The sequence below is a fragment of the Sinohyriopsis cumingii genome, chromosome 5 (assembly GCF_028554795.1).
Source record: "Sinohyriopsis cumingii isolate HCF-2022 chromosome 5, ASM2855479v2, whole genome shotgun sequence".
Classification (NCBI taxonomy): Eukaryota; Metazoa; Mollusca; class Bivalvia; order Unionida; family Unionidae; genus Sinohyriopsis; species Sinohyriopsis cumingii.
In genome coordinates this window covers 128867946-128884584 of record NC_142965.1, presented here as the reverse complement: position 1 = coordinate 128884584, position 16639 = coordinate 128867946, and the positions used below count along the sequence as shown (strand labels likewise).

Genomic DNA, 16639 nt, shown 5'->3' with positions numbered 1-16639 from the left:
TGATGTTTATTTTTGCCGTAGATCTTGTCACACTTGTCAAATGGTAGGATGCCCCAATCAGAAGATACCTAAGGCACATCTGCAACCTATTACTGCATTTGATGAACCATTTAGCAGAAAAAATGGTAAACTGTCGGTTTCTTACCTGATATCAAGTCAGGCAACCAATACTTGTTCACCATAACGGGTGCATCCACAAGATTTCCATAGGCTATTCCTTTAAAGAATGTTAAAGCAAAAACTGTTCTAAAAGTTTTGGTAATTTTGTTAACATTTGTTTGCCTCCCCAAATCTCTCCGGTCTGATCAAGGGTCAGATTTATGTTTGGATATTTCTGACAACTTATGCATGAATTAGACATCCAACAGTTTAATTTTTCTGCCTATCACCCAGAAAGTCAAAGGGATATGGAAAGATTTCATCAAATTCTGAAGAACATTACTCAGTCATATTACTTTAATAAAGGATTGGGATGATGGTGTTCATTTTCTGTTATTTGCTTCTAGGCATTCAGTTTAAGAATCATTGGGTTTTAGATCTTTTGAACTGGTATTTGGACATATTGTCCGTGGACCAGTTATTAAAATAGAAAATTCTTTCAAATGATTCTTATTTCAAATTTAAGTTATTAAACACTTGTTAAGTAGCAAGAACTAATTTTCACTTTACTCAATCAAAAATGAACTTTAGGTGTGACAAAATTTCACAGGTAAATTTAAGCCTGGTGGTAAAGTTCTGGCTGTCTTACCAATACCTCAGTATCATCTTCAGGCTAAGTATCATGGTCCTTATACCATGGTTCCTGCAGTCATGGAATTCCTGGGAAAGTTTGTAAATTACAGAAAAGCATTTAAAGGGCCTTGAAAAGTTTTGAAATTTTTATAAGTCATTCAAAGTTTTGGAAAAGTCATGGAATTTGGTTATTTTGCATTATGCGGTCACATTTATTTGCAGACACAAAAGTTTTACCATCCTGTCTAACTTCTTCAGTGGATTTTGTTAGAGTAGGTTCCCCATAAACTTTAGTTACACTACATCCAGGGATTTTACCACCATTCAAAATCATTGTACTCACAACATTCAAAAGAGAATGATCTATCTGATTGGATGAAGTATGTCCAAAAGCCAACTGTAAAATGTTTTTTGTGTTAAATTTACATGTTAGGTCAGTATTAGAGGTCATAAATTTGCAGAAGCGGTACTCTTGAAATTGGTAAAGAGTTCTTGTAAAATTGTGGAAAGGTCATGGAATTATATTTTTTTAAAGATTGCAGGAACCCTGTTACACTTTTCAAAAGAAAGTAGTTGACTTAAGTTATATCATTAAGAGCCCTGGGTGGCAGAAACATAAACATCTGTTTGGTATGTTAAAGGAGTATTTTAATATTGATAGAACAGTTAATGATTCAGTCAGTTTAGTTGTATTTATCCTACACAGTGAGAATGTAAATGATGGAATGCAATATGTCTAGTGTCACGTTTGCCTGCCTGCGATTACGTAAGTCAGGAACAAAGGAATGGGTTAGCGCCATGAGTATGTCGACCCTTCACTGCCATGGCGATTTGTGTTTGTACAAGAGTTCTCTTTGTTAGGTGTCAAAACTCACATGTAGACGTTAGAAGCTTTGTGCTGGAACAAAGGACCCTTGATGCTGTTGTAAATCTCCCTGTGTTGACAGATGGCCTGAGGTTCATCTGTTAAGCTGGACCAACTGGGGTAGAATTGATATCCAATCGGAACTGAGGAAGGGTGGGTCCATCAATTCGAACCAGAATTTAACAGTCATTTGGGCTGGGAACAAATTAGTCATTGTGAAGCACCATGCTGACAAGTTGTAGCAATAACTCCGGGAGCCACTCGTGATTTGGCGGGAAAAACCTTGGTACATTCAAGGACAGAAAGCTTCATAAAGGAAGCTTTTGGGGACAGAACTACTGGGTAGTCAAGTCCCGAGTCTCAGAGAGACAGGATAGAACAAGGCATTAGGCAGAGAACAAGCCTGGTTGCTAGAGAAAGAGAGAGAAGGGGGAGGAGAAAAGGAGACAAAAGGGGAAGAGGATAGAAACAATCGCAGTACGGAGAACGCCGGGAGGAAAGGAATTGGCAGAGTAGAGCACAGATGAGTAGAAACCAAGTACAGGGGAAAGCCATCTCACACTATAATCACGTGATGAAATAGGTTGTTACATGGTCGAGAGGAAGAAGATTGGTTAAGAAATTAATATCGTTTACTTTGTATTAAATTGTTTTTCTTTTGAATTTCACTTTTGTGTTCTTAATAATTTAATTGTCGGTATTGCTGACTGGGGGCTCGGAGCTTTACCTCTATCACTAATTTCACTTCCTACAAAACAAGCCAGGGTGGGAATTCCACAGTAATTCAAATAAATATAGGAAGCATCCCACCCCGACGCATAACAGTGGGTCACATAGAACTTCACATCTAGTGACTTTAGTTTAACCAAAATTTGGAATTCAGACATATTAAACAATCTGGAATCTAGAATAATAGGAAAGGAGTAAACTAGAACAATTATTACATGATTATGAACATGTGTTTCCTGATGTTCCAACACAAATAAATAAAATCTATCAAGATGTATACTTTATCAGGACATTGATGTTGTAGATTCTACATCTATGAAGCAACAGCCCTATAGGATGAATCCTCTCAAGCAGGAATATTTGAAAAAGGAAAGTCACTTTTACTGGAGAATGATTACATAGATCATAGAACCAAGTAAAAGTGATTGCAGTTCACCATGTATTCTTGTGCCTAAACCAGATCTTATGTTTACAATGTTTTTACTTTATAATTATATTTTAATTTATAGGTATGGACTTTGTAGTCTGAAATAAAGAATTCTTATCTTATCTTAATACATGTACTTTCCACATGTGTACTGACTAAAAAAAACTCAACAGTGTCACCAAAACAGATTCATTTCCAAAGCCAAGAATGGATGACTGCAATAACAAATTAGAAATGTCAAATGCTCACAAAGATTTACTTTTTTCAAGGTATCTGGCAAATTCCACTCACTGAAGGAGCAAAAGAAATTTCGCCAATTGCAACTCTAGATGGGCTTGCTTAATCAGTATGAAGTGAGGTCCTTTGGAACAAAAAAATTATCTGGCAGCATTCCAGTGTCTAATGAATGTTAATATTTGTCCTAGATAATTAGAATGCATACATCGATGATGTCATTATCTACAACACCTGGAAAGATCACTTGGAAACCAATCAGAATTTTTTTTATTAACTCGGTGAAGCAAATCTGACAATTTATGGACAAGAGACTTTTGCCAGGTTTATTTCACATTTTTAGGACATATTTGTGGGACAAGGTCAAGTTAAATATATATAAGTTATGGCCAAGGTCATCTTAGTTCCCATTGCCCATTAAAAGAAACTTATGCAATTTTTGGGTATGGATGGTACTGTCAGAAATTTTGCCATGTTTTTCCATAATTGACAAGCCTAGGACAAGTTTGTTAAGAATTTAAGTTTCATTGGTCTGGAATTTGTTTTGAAAAATTAAAAGCCTTGCTTAAAAGTGCACCAGTTCTTTCAGCATCAAATTTCAATTATTTAAAAAGTCGGTTGATGCAAGTGATGTAGGCATTCATCCAAGATGTAAGATCATCAAGTATGGCTATTAAAAAAAAGTAAACAGTCATCAGAGAAATTGTTCCTCAACTGAAAAGGAATGTTTGTCTTTGACATTGTTTTTGCAACATTCTGAAGTGTATATTAGTTTATTTCTTTCTCTGTTTGTTGTATTCAGTGATCACAGTCTCCTCATTTTCATTAAACAAAAAATGGAAAGTAGAGGTTGTGGAGGTTGAGATAATACTACAAGAATACAGCAATGACATCTGATGTCAGGGAAAAAGATAATAAAGATTGAAGATGAACTCTATGTGAACAGAAGTAATATGTTGCTTTATTCTGTTTTATTCATACGACATTTAGTTTTACTATTATAGTATCAGATGCATATTTGAGTTTGATGTAAAATAAAGCATTATTGTGTAGGATATTACATGTTCTTTCAGCATTCCAACAACAATCATCTGCCCACATGTCAAGCTTTCTTCTTTCTGTGCATCTACCTGCAAATGAAAAATAAGAAAGTTTAAGAACAATTACCATAAATTCACTTTTATAGATATTAATTTGTGTGGTTTCCAAAAAATGGACACTTTTATTAGTACTCAAATCTGTGAATGTGTTATGGTGTTTTTGAAACAATCAAAACTTATTTAACAGCATGAAAGAAGAGAATTCACAGCAAATGCACAAAATACACATGACAAACTTACATGTACATATTTAACTAAACAATACCGATTTCATCACATGATTTTTTAGATATTGCTGTTAATGAACCCTCCCCAAATTAAGACATTAATAATATGAACTATTTCTAGCATTAGCGTTTTCAGTATTGATGATACATGATGAAATTTGTGTTTACAGTAACAGAGTCACAAAGTTGCAGTATAACTACTGATGCAAAAGATACAAATCTTTCAAAAACTGTAACACTATTCATGATACAACTACATATCTGCTTAAGCATATCAGTGTACAAGTTTTGGATATAAAAGAAATATTATACCAAAGTTTTGTACGAATACAGTAAATGATATTGACAATATAATTTAAAAAACTATGATACAAAACTTTAATACTGTTGACAGTGCTATTCCCATTGGAAGTAACTACCTTGCCATAGTTGTACAGGTGAGGTAATCAAAATTGTATGAAATTTGTAAGCGATGTTAATGCACTGCAGTGTTATGCATTTTTGAATATAAACAACAAACCTGTGCTTCCTGGCAATATGTCAATACTGATAAATCAAAGTCTCTTTGAATGGGTCATATATAGAACACAGCTTGCTCCAAGTTGCTTTCATCTGCCAGGTAAGCACTGGTGTATTCACCATGTGGCATCCGAATCCTTCCTAAGAACACACAGCTGCAAATGCCTGACCTCAGAAATTCAAATCCCCTTCCAGATTTTAATCTGGGAAAGCTTTCTTCAGGTTTAGTCCTGAAATATGCCGTGTCACTGTCCTTACAAAAATTTATCTTTTTATCTCCCAGACCAGCATCAAAAAGGCGCATTGATTCATCTCTGCTGGGAACACTGTCCTGAAGAAAAGATGGAAAAATATCTGTTAGTGTGTGTGAAGTCCAATGTGGCATCAGCAGCAAAGATGAGAACAGTAAAGATCAGCAATAACCTTGATGTCTAGTACCCACCAACCCCAATTGGTCACAAAATTACTAATTGTCAATAGTAAATAAATCTGTCCTATCTATCATTCCATTACAGATGATACTTATGTAATGATGTGAGTGTGGTACTGAAACCACCTTCTGACAATGTCATGACAATATTATGAGTTTCACCATATTAATCTTCTACCACAGAAATAATACAGAATGGCAATATGCACACTTCTGTGTTTACAGTCACAATACATCTTGGTGTGTCCAAAAATATTCTCTATATTTCTACTTAATGTTGCTACTATTATCTGATACTGAACACAGTTTAGGTGTGGTGAAGTAGGTCACAGTGTTTAGAAACCTGGGTCTCTTTTTTTTTTTTATGTGGATATTCCTATGGTGTTCTTTTAGTCTCAAATGTACACTAATAGGACTAGACAAACTGCAGTGGATGAGAGCGGACCTGCCAACTCTTACGATTTTTCCGTAAGTCTTACAAAAATTACCCTTAAAATATGGACTTACGACATGCTAGCAAAATCTACAGAAAAATGATCGTTCCCGAAAAATCCAGATAATTGGTTCATCCGTGTTTTATTTGTTTCCAGGTTTCATCTTAGAATTAGTGAAATTAGTCAGGAAACCAGACTAATTTTACAGCAGCACCCTAGCTGCTTTAAACTGCACCTATTTGTTCACGTGAAGCATCTGCATGATCATACTGTTGATTATAGAATTTTTAAAAATGGCATACAGATAGTGATGCATGTTGAAGACGATAGGGAAAATAAGCTTCTAGAAAAGTGTTAATAATCAACACAGAAGAATAAAAAGGAGTATTCATATTCTTGTGTATAAAAGCTGAAAAGGATACAATTATGTCTATTGGACATCTCGTGCCAATTTGAGTGTGTCTTGTAGAGGGAGATATGATTGCTGTCGTCATGTGAAATGGAAAGGAACTTCCAAGAATTATGTAAAGCTGAGAGATAGCAACAAGCCACTGAGCTGCATCAGGTTTGGAACTAGAGTTTATGCAACTGTACTGGTGGTAAATAAAGTATATGCATACATTACAAACTTTTCAGTTGAACATAATGTTTATCGTCGATTTGTCAGACTTTTAATTACGTTTTCCAGCTTTACAATAGCAGTTATTGATATTTTGTTACACCTTACTGAAAACTAGTCAATCTTATGGAAAAAAATCAACTGCCTTAGACAACTCATCAGGGTTGCCAGGTCTGTGAGAGACAAACTTAACGAGTCAGAGATAGAAAATAGGTCATAACAATAAGATATTCTCATGCTATATTCTTCCTGGTATCTCCATCACCCAAAATTGGATGTATCAAAAATGGCTCATTGGTTAGCATTCAGAACTCATGACCGAAAGGATTTAGGTTAGAATCCTACCAATGGACCAGCCTAAGTCAGCTACTGTGGTGTGTCCTTGGGTAAGGAACTTTACTCCAAATGCCTTGTTGCTAAATATCCAAACTGTGTTGCTGTGCTGATAAACACCAAATTAAACCAAACTGGATAGGACTGCTCCAGTGGCCTAACTGGTTATAATGTCTGCTTCTGATGCAATAGGTTGCAGGTTTGAACCCTGGATGAGTCATACAAAAAACCTAAAAAAATGTTACTAACAGCTGCCTCACAAGGTGCTCAGCATTAAGAGGTTATTGTTAGGACTGGTCATCCTGGGGTAAGGATAATGTGACTGGGTGGGACATCATGCTACATGTTTGCAGCATGATACCCCAGTGCTAGACATCACTATAAACTGCCATGCTGCAGACATCATAGTGATATGACTGAAAATATTGTAAAACTATGTTAACAATCCAAATCACACATATACGCACACACACACACACACACTGGGTAATTATACCTTGTTCAGTATCGTACAGAGCTGCTATGAATTTTTGCCAAAAATATTAAGGAACATACAGAATTTGTGTTTCCATATAAATAAATTTAGTTTGTTCAGAACTCAACAAAATCTATGAATTAAAAGATAGCTGGGTTTTTCTTTATACCTCAGATGTGCTTGCTAACAAGCAAAATCTGGGGGTCCAATATGACATGGGTTCCATGGCCCTGCCTTTACTATTTCCCCATCTTGGATTGGAGAACCTTCTAGCAGTTCTGGGATGGCTGTATGGAGCAAATATATTGCGTAAATTTTCGATAATCTCTGTAACAGGTCTTGGTGTTAAGCCACCTGTGGTACTTGCTGCACATGGGACTGTGGTAGCTGATGACAGGGCACCGGCAGCCTTCTGCTGCAAGCTGCTGATTGTTCATCATCTTAACCTAAAACAACAATAAACTGGATATAAGTAAAAAAGGAAAACAAAATAATGGCCTTAAAATAACTATTTGCTTTTAGGTGAAAACTTGAACGCAAGTAACCATATCAAAAATCATCAACTACAATTTATGCATGAAACATTAGTACCTTAAAATCAGTGTATCCCCCAGGGGTGTAAAACTGAGGGTAAAAAAAACAACCTTGGTGTCAGAACTTTGGGTCAAATAAAAAATGTGGGGGTCAAAAATATACTGACAAATTTTCATCCAACTCGTACTTTTTCAGCTTGAAATAGGATATTGCCACTTGCACAACATTCTCTCTCTCTCTCTCTAAACATACAAATAAACCAACATGCACAGTTAACAAATGCATTGTCCACTCAAACAATAATTTTATTAGTTAACTTTTCTTTTAAAATCGTAATTTTAACAGTCTTCTTATAATCTTATTACATACAAGCCAATACAAAAAGTCTAATAAATATTTTTAACTGAATGACAGTCAATTTACAGCCTGTCATAAAATGTTTACTATAATCGATTTCATTGTACTTCGTCCTAGAACAAATTTATCCAAACATGAAGGAGGCTAATGATTCATCTTGCTTCTAATAAGTTACGTTTGAACTTTAAGGTCTTTCTTTTATTACAGCAAAGTTAAAAACCAACAAAATCTGCAATGACCCCCTGACTGTAATCCAAATTAACGCATTTGTCTCGGCAAGCTTACTGATTTCTTTGTTGTGAAAGAATGTCTTGGGTTATAATGTGTTCTCCAGATATCTTGTGGCGAACGAGAGCAGATTTGTTAAAATTCTTAAACCCTGTCAAGAAAGGATTATTCACTTCTGCAGTCTTCGCAATCACGCTATCAGAATTCACACCAGTAATCTTAATGGATATGCCGTATTCCAGTCAAGGGAATTATTTTCTCCATTTTTCATTAAAGTTAGATCCACAGTTACTCTTTTGTGTTCTGCTTCTTTCACTTTCTTCACTAATGATTTTTAGTGCACGACGTTTTAATCTGGAGATCACTTTCTAGGGCAACAAGCATTGACGTTAAACATCAAGATGACATCTTGCTGAGGTAAATGGAAATCGCGTGAGAGCTCGAAAGATTAGGGGAAGCTACTCCATCATAACATTGCCTATGCTAGTCTGGTTCCTTATTTTGTATCTTCCCTGCATTCCACTCCGCTATACGAATAGAGGAGTCCAACACAGGGAGTAAACAAAGCGGGGAACCAGTCAATGTATATGCACGAAGTATACACGATACCACCCTTCGTCCAACGCATCATCATCATCATCAGTCTCATGACCTAGTGTGGTTGTTGAGGCACTGTGCTGCTGAACATCTGACCAGTTCCCTCCACTTGTCTCGATCATGTGCCAATGCCTGTGTCTCCGCAAAACTTTTCCTGGTCCATTCTGTGATTTTGTCAGTCCACTTTTTTCTCTGTCTACCTCTCCTTCTGCCACCCTGGATGCTGCCCTGCAGGACTGTTGTGGATAGACTGTTGGCTCTAGTGACATGGCCATACCATTTCAGCTTTCTCTTTTTGACGGTGGTGAGGAGGTCCTAATATTGGCCTACTTTGCGCCTGATGGTGTTACGCACTTCTTCATTTGTGATGTGGTCCATGTAAGAGATGTCAAGGATGGTTCTGTAGCATCTCATTTCAAGTGACTGGATTCGTCGTTGTAATTCTGCTCTCATGGTCCATGCCTCACATGAGTACAAAAAGACTGAGATGACTAGAGCTCGCAATAGTCTGATTTTAGTTTTCAGACAGATATTCTTGTCTCTCCAGATGGGTCTTAGCTTAGCAGCAGGGGGGGGGGGGCGAATCCGACATTTTGTCCAATCGTTATTTGGCTTAATTGATACTTTCTGCACTCAGCGGATCCGGTGTCGTCAGCGCCTGGTAAAAAAAAACGACGTCGTCGTCGTTGTCATCGTCGAGGGGCCAAATCGACAATTGTTCGGAACGTCATTTGGTTTAATTAACACCTTCTGCGCGTCGATCCCCAGCGTCGTCAGTGTCCGGTAAGCACAGCGACGACCGCGTCGATGTCATCGCCCCCCCTGCTGCTATGATTTAACCGAATATTTGGTCAAGTCCGATACGATATCGTGTCCGAGGATCATGTAAATTTATTGTTACAAATCCATGTGGGGTTGACTGAGCATGACTAAAAAAGTTTCGAAAAACATTAAAGTCCATGTCACCGCCGCACCATGTCTGCCAAATATTTCGTAGCGTGTGTGTATCAACGCCGTTGAATACAGCAAGAATATTACAGTTGTCTCTGATTACTTTTGGAATCTGAGTATACCGTTGAGTGACATATATCACGTCAGTGTTTTTATGCCTGCCTCTGGAAAATATCCTAGCTGGGTTTTTTTGATTGTCTAACATAACATCATCGTACACGACTAGATTGTTAACGTCGCCATCAATATCATCGATACCTGGTGCATCACTGATATCTGTAATAAACTCAATGACATTTTTTTTAGCGATCGCTGATGCATTCTCGTTGAAATCTTTCAACACCTCGTAGCATCGTTGATCATCTACGCTAGGAGCAACCAAATACAACTTATCCCACTTCATCCATCTCATTATTAAATTGAGTAACAATTGCGTCTTGCCGGATCCAGATGGTCCGATGATAATCATCCGGATCGAGTTTGGTAACGCTGCAACATGCTTAACTGGTTCTCTCGTTTTAGTCGCTGAAAAGTCAATTATATTCATGTCTCTATACATAAATTATGGATCTATATTGTGTAAAGTGTAGAGTGCGTACTGGCACAAATGATATGACAACTGTTACAACAAGAAATAACAGATCGGCGCTTACTGGTAAGTGTGTACAATGCGGTACAAAGAAATTTAGATTTATTTCTATTGAACCCGGGGATGTTTTAAAAAAAAGCGAGGAGGTGATATTGCAGCCAAGTTATCAAAACTCCCCGGACCCCCGTGGGCAAAGTATCCAGGAGAAAAACACCTCCCAGGATATAGCTACTGTGGCCCCGGAACGCGATTAGATATCAGACTCGATGATCAAAATCAGCCCAAACCCGGTGAGTATCCAATAAACGCTATCGATAAGGCGTGTTATGCTCATGATGTTGCTTACAAAAGTAGCGATCTGCAACAGCGTCATATCGCGGACGTAAAATTAATTCACGCGCTAAATGCTATTCCTGATAAATCCTTCAAGGAAAAATTGGCCTCATGGTTGGTAAAATCGGCTATGAAAGGTAAATTAATGATTGGAAGCGGAGCTTCTCGCGCTGGTGATTGAAAACTCTAGCGTTTATAATAACAACATGGAATCCATCTATTATTCTCCGAGAGGATACTGGAAGGGGAAGGCCGCAATTGGTAAGCTTGCAAGCGCTGCAAAGGTAACAAGGGCCACTGCGGCTAATTGGTTATCCAAACAGGCTATATGGCAAATCTATCTACCACCGCCTAAACAAATCAACTTCTCGCGCTTTGATGTTAGCGTACCTAATGAAGTTCATCAGGCTGATATACTATTTCTGCCGCATGACAACGGTTACAAATACGCGCTAACCGAAGTTGATGTTGCGAGTCGATACAAACAAGCGGAGCCGTTAAAAACAAAGTCAGCAACCGAAGTAGCCGCTGCGTTTGAAAGAATTTATCGAAGAGGTCCTCTGCGCTGGCCAAATCTATTACAAGTTGATCCTGGTAGTGAATTTCGCGGCGCTGTTTTATCAACGCTGAAACATCATAGCGTCGCGGTACGACGAGGTCATACTGCGCTACATCGTGATCAGGCAATTGTTGAACGATTCAATCGGACTCTTGCTGAACGGTTATTTGGATATCAATACGCGAAGGAATTCATCCAAGAAAAACGATCTCGTGAATGGGTCAAAAGGTTGCCAGGCGTAATTGCAGCGTTAAATAACGAGATTACCCGAGCAATCAACATGAAGCCCAGCGACGCGATTAAATACGGGTATATACCCGGAAGATCAAAAATGGATAGCGTTTCCAAGCCGATTCTCGGCGACGTCACTGTTAGATATCTATATGAACCAGGAGAGCTTGAAGGTGGTAAAAAAAGAGCTACTGATCCTATTTGGAGTGTTACCACACATAACATATCAACGATAACACGATCAACTGGTAGACCACCGATCTATAGACTGGATTCAACTGCCCCACAGCGCGGATTTACACGCGAGCAACTACAAGTGATACCTGACGATACTCAATTGCCCCCGCGTGGTCTTAACTAGCGCCGTTGCGTCTATTGCACTCAAGACAGGTCAATCTCACATTGTTTTTGACATGACCGAGACTGTTATCGATCCTGTCCACGGTAAATTGGCGAGTGTCTTTATCCGAATAACGCCAACTCATTATACAATTGCAACTCGCGCAGTGATTATTCTGTTGTTGTCGTAACGCAATTATTAATTCGGCATCAATATCAAAACGCCGCTGTTTTTTTTATCCTGTTGGCGGTAACCCGAGAGTTTTCTATCAATGACGCTTGCATCGATGGTGACTCTGTCACTGACTCCGTCAACAACAATTCTTCGAAGCTGATTTATCCTTCGTACTCAGGACACTGCAAGATATGCCAGATTTGACCATTCGATGCGATTATCAACTATCCAAACAATTGTATCCGTGATGGTTAGTCCCTGCGAGGAATGTATTGTTGTTGCGTATCCTAGCGTCCACGGGGATTTATTAGCACGTAGCGCGTCCTCGACGACGCTGATATCAACGAGCACAATATCATTCAGCACGAGAATTTGTTTTTTTGTCCCTGACGCTGTCGGGGCCGGGATTTCAACTTCAATGTTCTGCCGCCGTGTGTCCGCGGGTCTGTAACATAACGGCACTGGACGCGTTGGAAACCTTTCCTTATGCAACGTAAACAACTTCCGCTGAAGTGTGTCCCTGACTATCTTTCTACTCGCTACAATCAAATCGTTTGGTCTCCATGTTTCCCAGAATTCATTTAACGGCGTTTCCGGAATCACCTCGCGGATTATTTCACACTGAATTCTATCCGGCTGTAATCTGATTAATTTTTTAACCTCGCGCAGTTGTTCATCAAGTGCCCGGTAATCAGTATCGGTTTCTTCATAATAGTCCACAAAACCCTTTAACCAATCATGCGGACCCTCGCCGACAAATGGTGGTGGTTGACCATGGTCGCCACACATGATCACCGCTGTATTCGCGAGCAGCAACCAATCAAGAAACATTCGTAAAGTATCTAACGAAACAGTACATATCTCATCCCAGATGATAACCTCAGGAATAAATCTTTCGCCCATTCGATCAGGAGTCCACTCGCCGCCGCTGTATCGAAAAAAGCTGTGATAAGTAACGGCGTCAACATTTCGTTGTTTTATCTCTCGCGCTAGTCTATGGGTCGGTGTAAGCACGATTATACTTGCCCGCGTTCGAAATAATTCAATTGCCCGAGTCGTCTTTCCTGACCCGCCACAGCCGCTTAAATAAACCGTCTTGTGTCTACAAATTGGATCAGAACACGGTGGTGCATTAGACCATTCCGATAATTTATCACCGCGTAAGTAATTGTTCTCAACGGTGACATCTGCTGACGGGGAATAATCGCGTCGTATTTCATTTTTAATTCTCCATGTACCCCAACTCTCGTCCGGACTAGTAAACTCGGCTACGTTTTCCTTATACGCTACGTGAACATAAAACGAATCAACGGCTACTCTAACCGCGGTGTCGGGGAATCTATTTATCATCGAGAATAAATTGATAGCGGCGTAACCCAGCATAGACGCCCTCAAATGCGGGTATGCCGGGCTGTCTCCATCGCTGTAGGTAACAACTGTACCCAACTTTGTTCCATTGGACAAGAAAGCTGTTTCGCAGTTCACGTATCTATTTTTCGCCACTGCGTCCTTGATTACGAAATCATATTCTGCGTCATCTATAATCAGCCGCGAGCAATATCGTTTGTAGTCGCAGTTTTTTCCACCTTGTGTGAACTTACCGATTATTCTTCTACCGACATCTTTTGCCTCGCGGTTTCGTTGGTTAAATATCCTCCTGGACCATTCGACGATATATTCCTCGTCGGCATCAATGTGTTTTCTGGATTCGTCAATTATGCTATCTAGACGCTCCGGTTCTGGTAACCAGACTTCAGTCTGCGCCCGGTATGATATTATTGCGTCACTGACAATCAACGAATCTAGCATGCTACAATCAATCATATACCGTAGCAGCGCTATTGGCAGCCACTTCTTTTCAGTCATGTGTCTACCGATCCAAATATAGCAACAGCGATGAAGTCCTGCCGCGAACTCAAATGATACTACGCGAGCGAATCCGGTTAAATCAAAATCAGGCAGTGGTCCATTAATAGCAACACGAGTCATTTCATGTCTGGGGTGTCCAAATCGTCTAAAGTACTCAGCGGCGGATCCATACCCGAGAAAACTCGCTGGATAACAGGCAACCATATCAACCGAGATCATAGCGTCGCGGCTGTATTCAGTGTTCCATAGTCCACCGTGATAGTATTCCAAACAACTGGATTGTACATCCGGTAGAAATTCCTTGCGCGTTGGGCTCCACGCATTTTTCCTCGCTGCAACATGAGCCGCAACCGATGGAATCGTAAAACAATTTGTTAGCAGTTGTTCATCATGCTCTTCAAATTCCATGGCGGTTTTTTTCATCTTGTTGTGAAACGCTTCAGTGCGATATAATTCACCGTTTGGTCTTACAAACTGATCAAAGGTATCAGCGCTGCGAAGTAACCACACTGATACAGGGTCGTTTTTACACAAGTAGGCAATGGCATCAAATAGTTTCCTCTCCGCGAGAAACCCGTTCTCTTCCAGGAATTCTTCGGGTATATACTTTACTGTTCTATCCCGTGGAAACACTGTGATCGCGGGCGTCCATGCGTGTTCGTTATGATCAATAATTTTGATTGGGGCCCCATTTGATTTGTACTTTGATTCGTATAATACTTCACCGGTTATTGTTGTAACGGTTATTGGAAATCTCAGCGATGTTTCTAATCTCGCTATGTCGCTGATGGTTGCTCCTCGCTCGCGCACTGTCTCCTCCCACTGGTTGATTTTGCTACGTCGTAAATCAGTCAATTTGTTTCCTCGACACGCATTTGTAAAATGCTCTATTACTCGTTCTGCTACACAATTTATCCCAGTTGACTGTTTCATCGGCGCTAGTTTTCCGATATCAGGTTTCTTATTTAACGGGTATATTCCATAAACAACTGCTGTTTCAGGATACGCTTGTTCATAGTATGGTCTGTCAATTCCGGTTAACAGCCCCGGCTTGGAGTCGCGGCTAACAATGACTGTTTTCTTGTCGCTGAGAACTGGTTCAAATTTATCACGTATGATCCAATTACCTGATTCCACCCGGACAATGAATTTTACTCTGAAGAAATACTTTTTACCGTCAAGTTGTGATATTATCGTTGCTGCGCGGTTGTCGTTCATGGTAGCATCAACAACGCCATCAATTCGAAATGTTGACCAACTATGAGATGCACCATCACGCTTGAATTCATTGATACAATCGCATATTTTACTCAACAGGGTTCTATCGTTTATTAACGCTTTTGGTGTGTCCTTGAGGACTCTATCGAGATTGAACTTAATATTTTTCCAGGGCTTAATTGCTGCTAATCTCTCGAACTCATCCATATAATTAAAACAAGTATTTAAATGAAAGAATATAGTATAATGAATCACTGCAAATGGTTGATGATTGGGTCGACAACCCCGTGCAATAAATCATGTAGAGGTGAATTCTGCGGGTACCATTTACAAAGCGTTCGTAATGGTTCTCTTGGCCCCCTTCCGTGCTTGGTTTGCCACGTCGGTGTAAGAGGAAAATCGCAGTTGTGTATTAATTGTGGCGGAAAGCGATACAGAGAGTTAAAACGTTATTACGACAAGCGAATTAAAAACGCCGTCATTGACCCCACCGCCGACTTCGTCATCAAAACCCCCCAGGACTACATTGAAAGATTTATAATTAAACCAAATAATGAATTAGACAAGTAGTATTATTATACAAAATGGACCAAGAATTTCAGCCGCATCCCCTGCTCGTCAATTACGAGGCATCTCGCGACGGCATTGTTAGAAACCGCAAACTGAAGAAGCCGGTTGGATGGAAAAACAATCACGGGTATTTAATGTTTGGCGCCGGAAAGAAGAAGTATCTTGTTCACAGGGTGGTATATGAAGCGTTTAAGGGGCCAATCGAGGATGGTTTCGTTATTGATCACATTGATTCTGATTGCCTAAATAATTCTCTTGCAAACCTGCAAGCTATCTCTCAGAGTGAGAATAATAAAAAAGGCCAAACTGGTAAGTTTTCAAAGCAAGCAAGGGGTGTTAAATCGTTTGATACAACAACTCACGCAGAAAAAACATTTCAGTCGATGAATGAGGCAGGAAAATATTTCGACATTTGTAGGGCCTCAATACGATTTGTTGCAGAACGAGTATATCAAACAGCGATCTCAAAAAGGACCGGACACAGAATTCGATTTTCGTATATAGATACGAAGTCGCCGTGACAAGGTCACGTCTGTTCCGGAAGAAAACGAATTATTAAACACCTCGGGATTGATACGCGGGGGTTCATTTTTTTTTTATTTAAAAACAAGATGTTTTATAGGAATAATGAATATCGAAGACATCAATAATATATTAGCCGAGATTTCAAAATTAAAAAATCAAGGAATTGAATTATCTGATGGTCTCGACAGTGAAAAAATATTATCCGATTATGAGATTATTAACGAACAATCGAAACGGGGGCGTTTCACCCTGGCCCGCGAGTACTTTTTTATAAAACGATTACAACATACGATTAATGAAAACTTGTACCACAATGACGCAAATGCATTCATTGGACTATTTACTGCCGTTGAAATAATACGAAAAAAACTCGGACGTGTTTATGAACGACGCCGGGAGATTTCTAGCAAGATCAAAAACATTAGAAGGATTATAGACGA

At 39.3% G+C, this 16639-nt stretch overlaps 1 protein-coding gene across 2 annotated transcripts in view; it reads right to left on the bottom strand.

Moving 5' to 3' along the window:
• Nucleotides 1-3952: 3952 nt before the first annotated feature.
• Nucleotides 3953-16639, bottom strand: part of LOC149800215 (uncharacterized) — a 28363-nt gene continuing 15676 nt past the window's right edge. Inside the window, exons 1-4 of one of the 2 annotated variants that reach the window (XM_089957203.1) lie at nt 8301-8651; nt 7294-7570; nt 4835-5164; nt 3953-4117 (exon numbers count right to left, since the gene is read on the bottom strand). In XM_089957203.1, coding sequence (XP_089813329.1) covers nt 4889-5164; nt 7294-7350 — 333 coding nt within the window. In that variant the 5' untranslated portion in view covers nt 7351-7570; nt 8301-8651 and the 3' untranslated portion in view covers nt 3953-4117; nt 4835-4888. Of the gene's footprint in view, nt 4118-4834; nt 5165-7293; nt 7571-8300; nt 8652-16639 lie in introns of those variants that run through there. The other variant, XM_089957204.1, reaches the window with a different exon arrangement.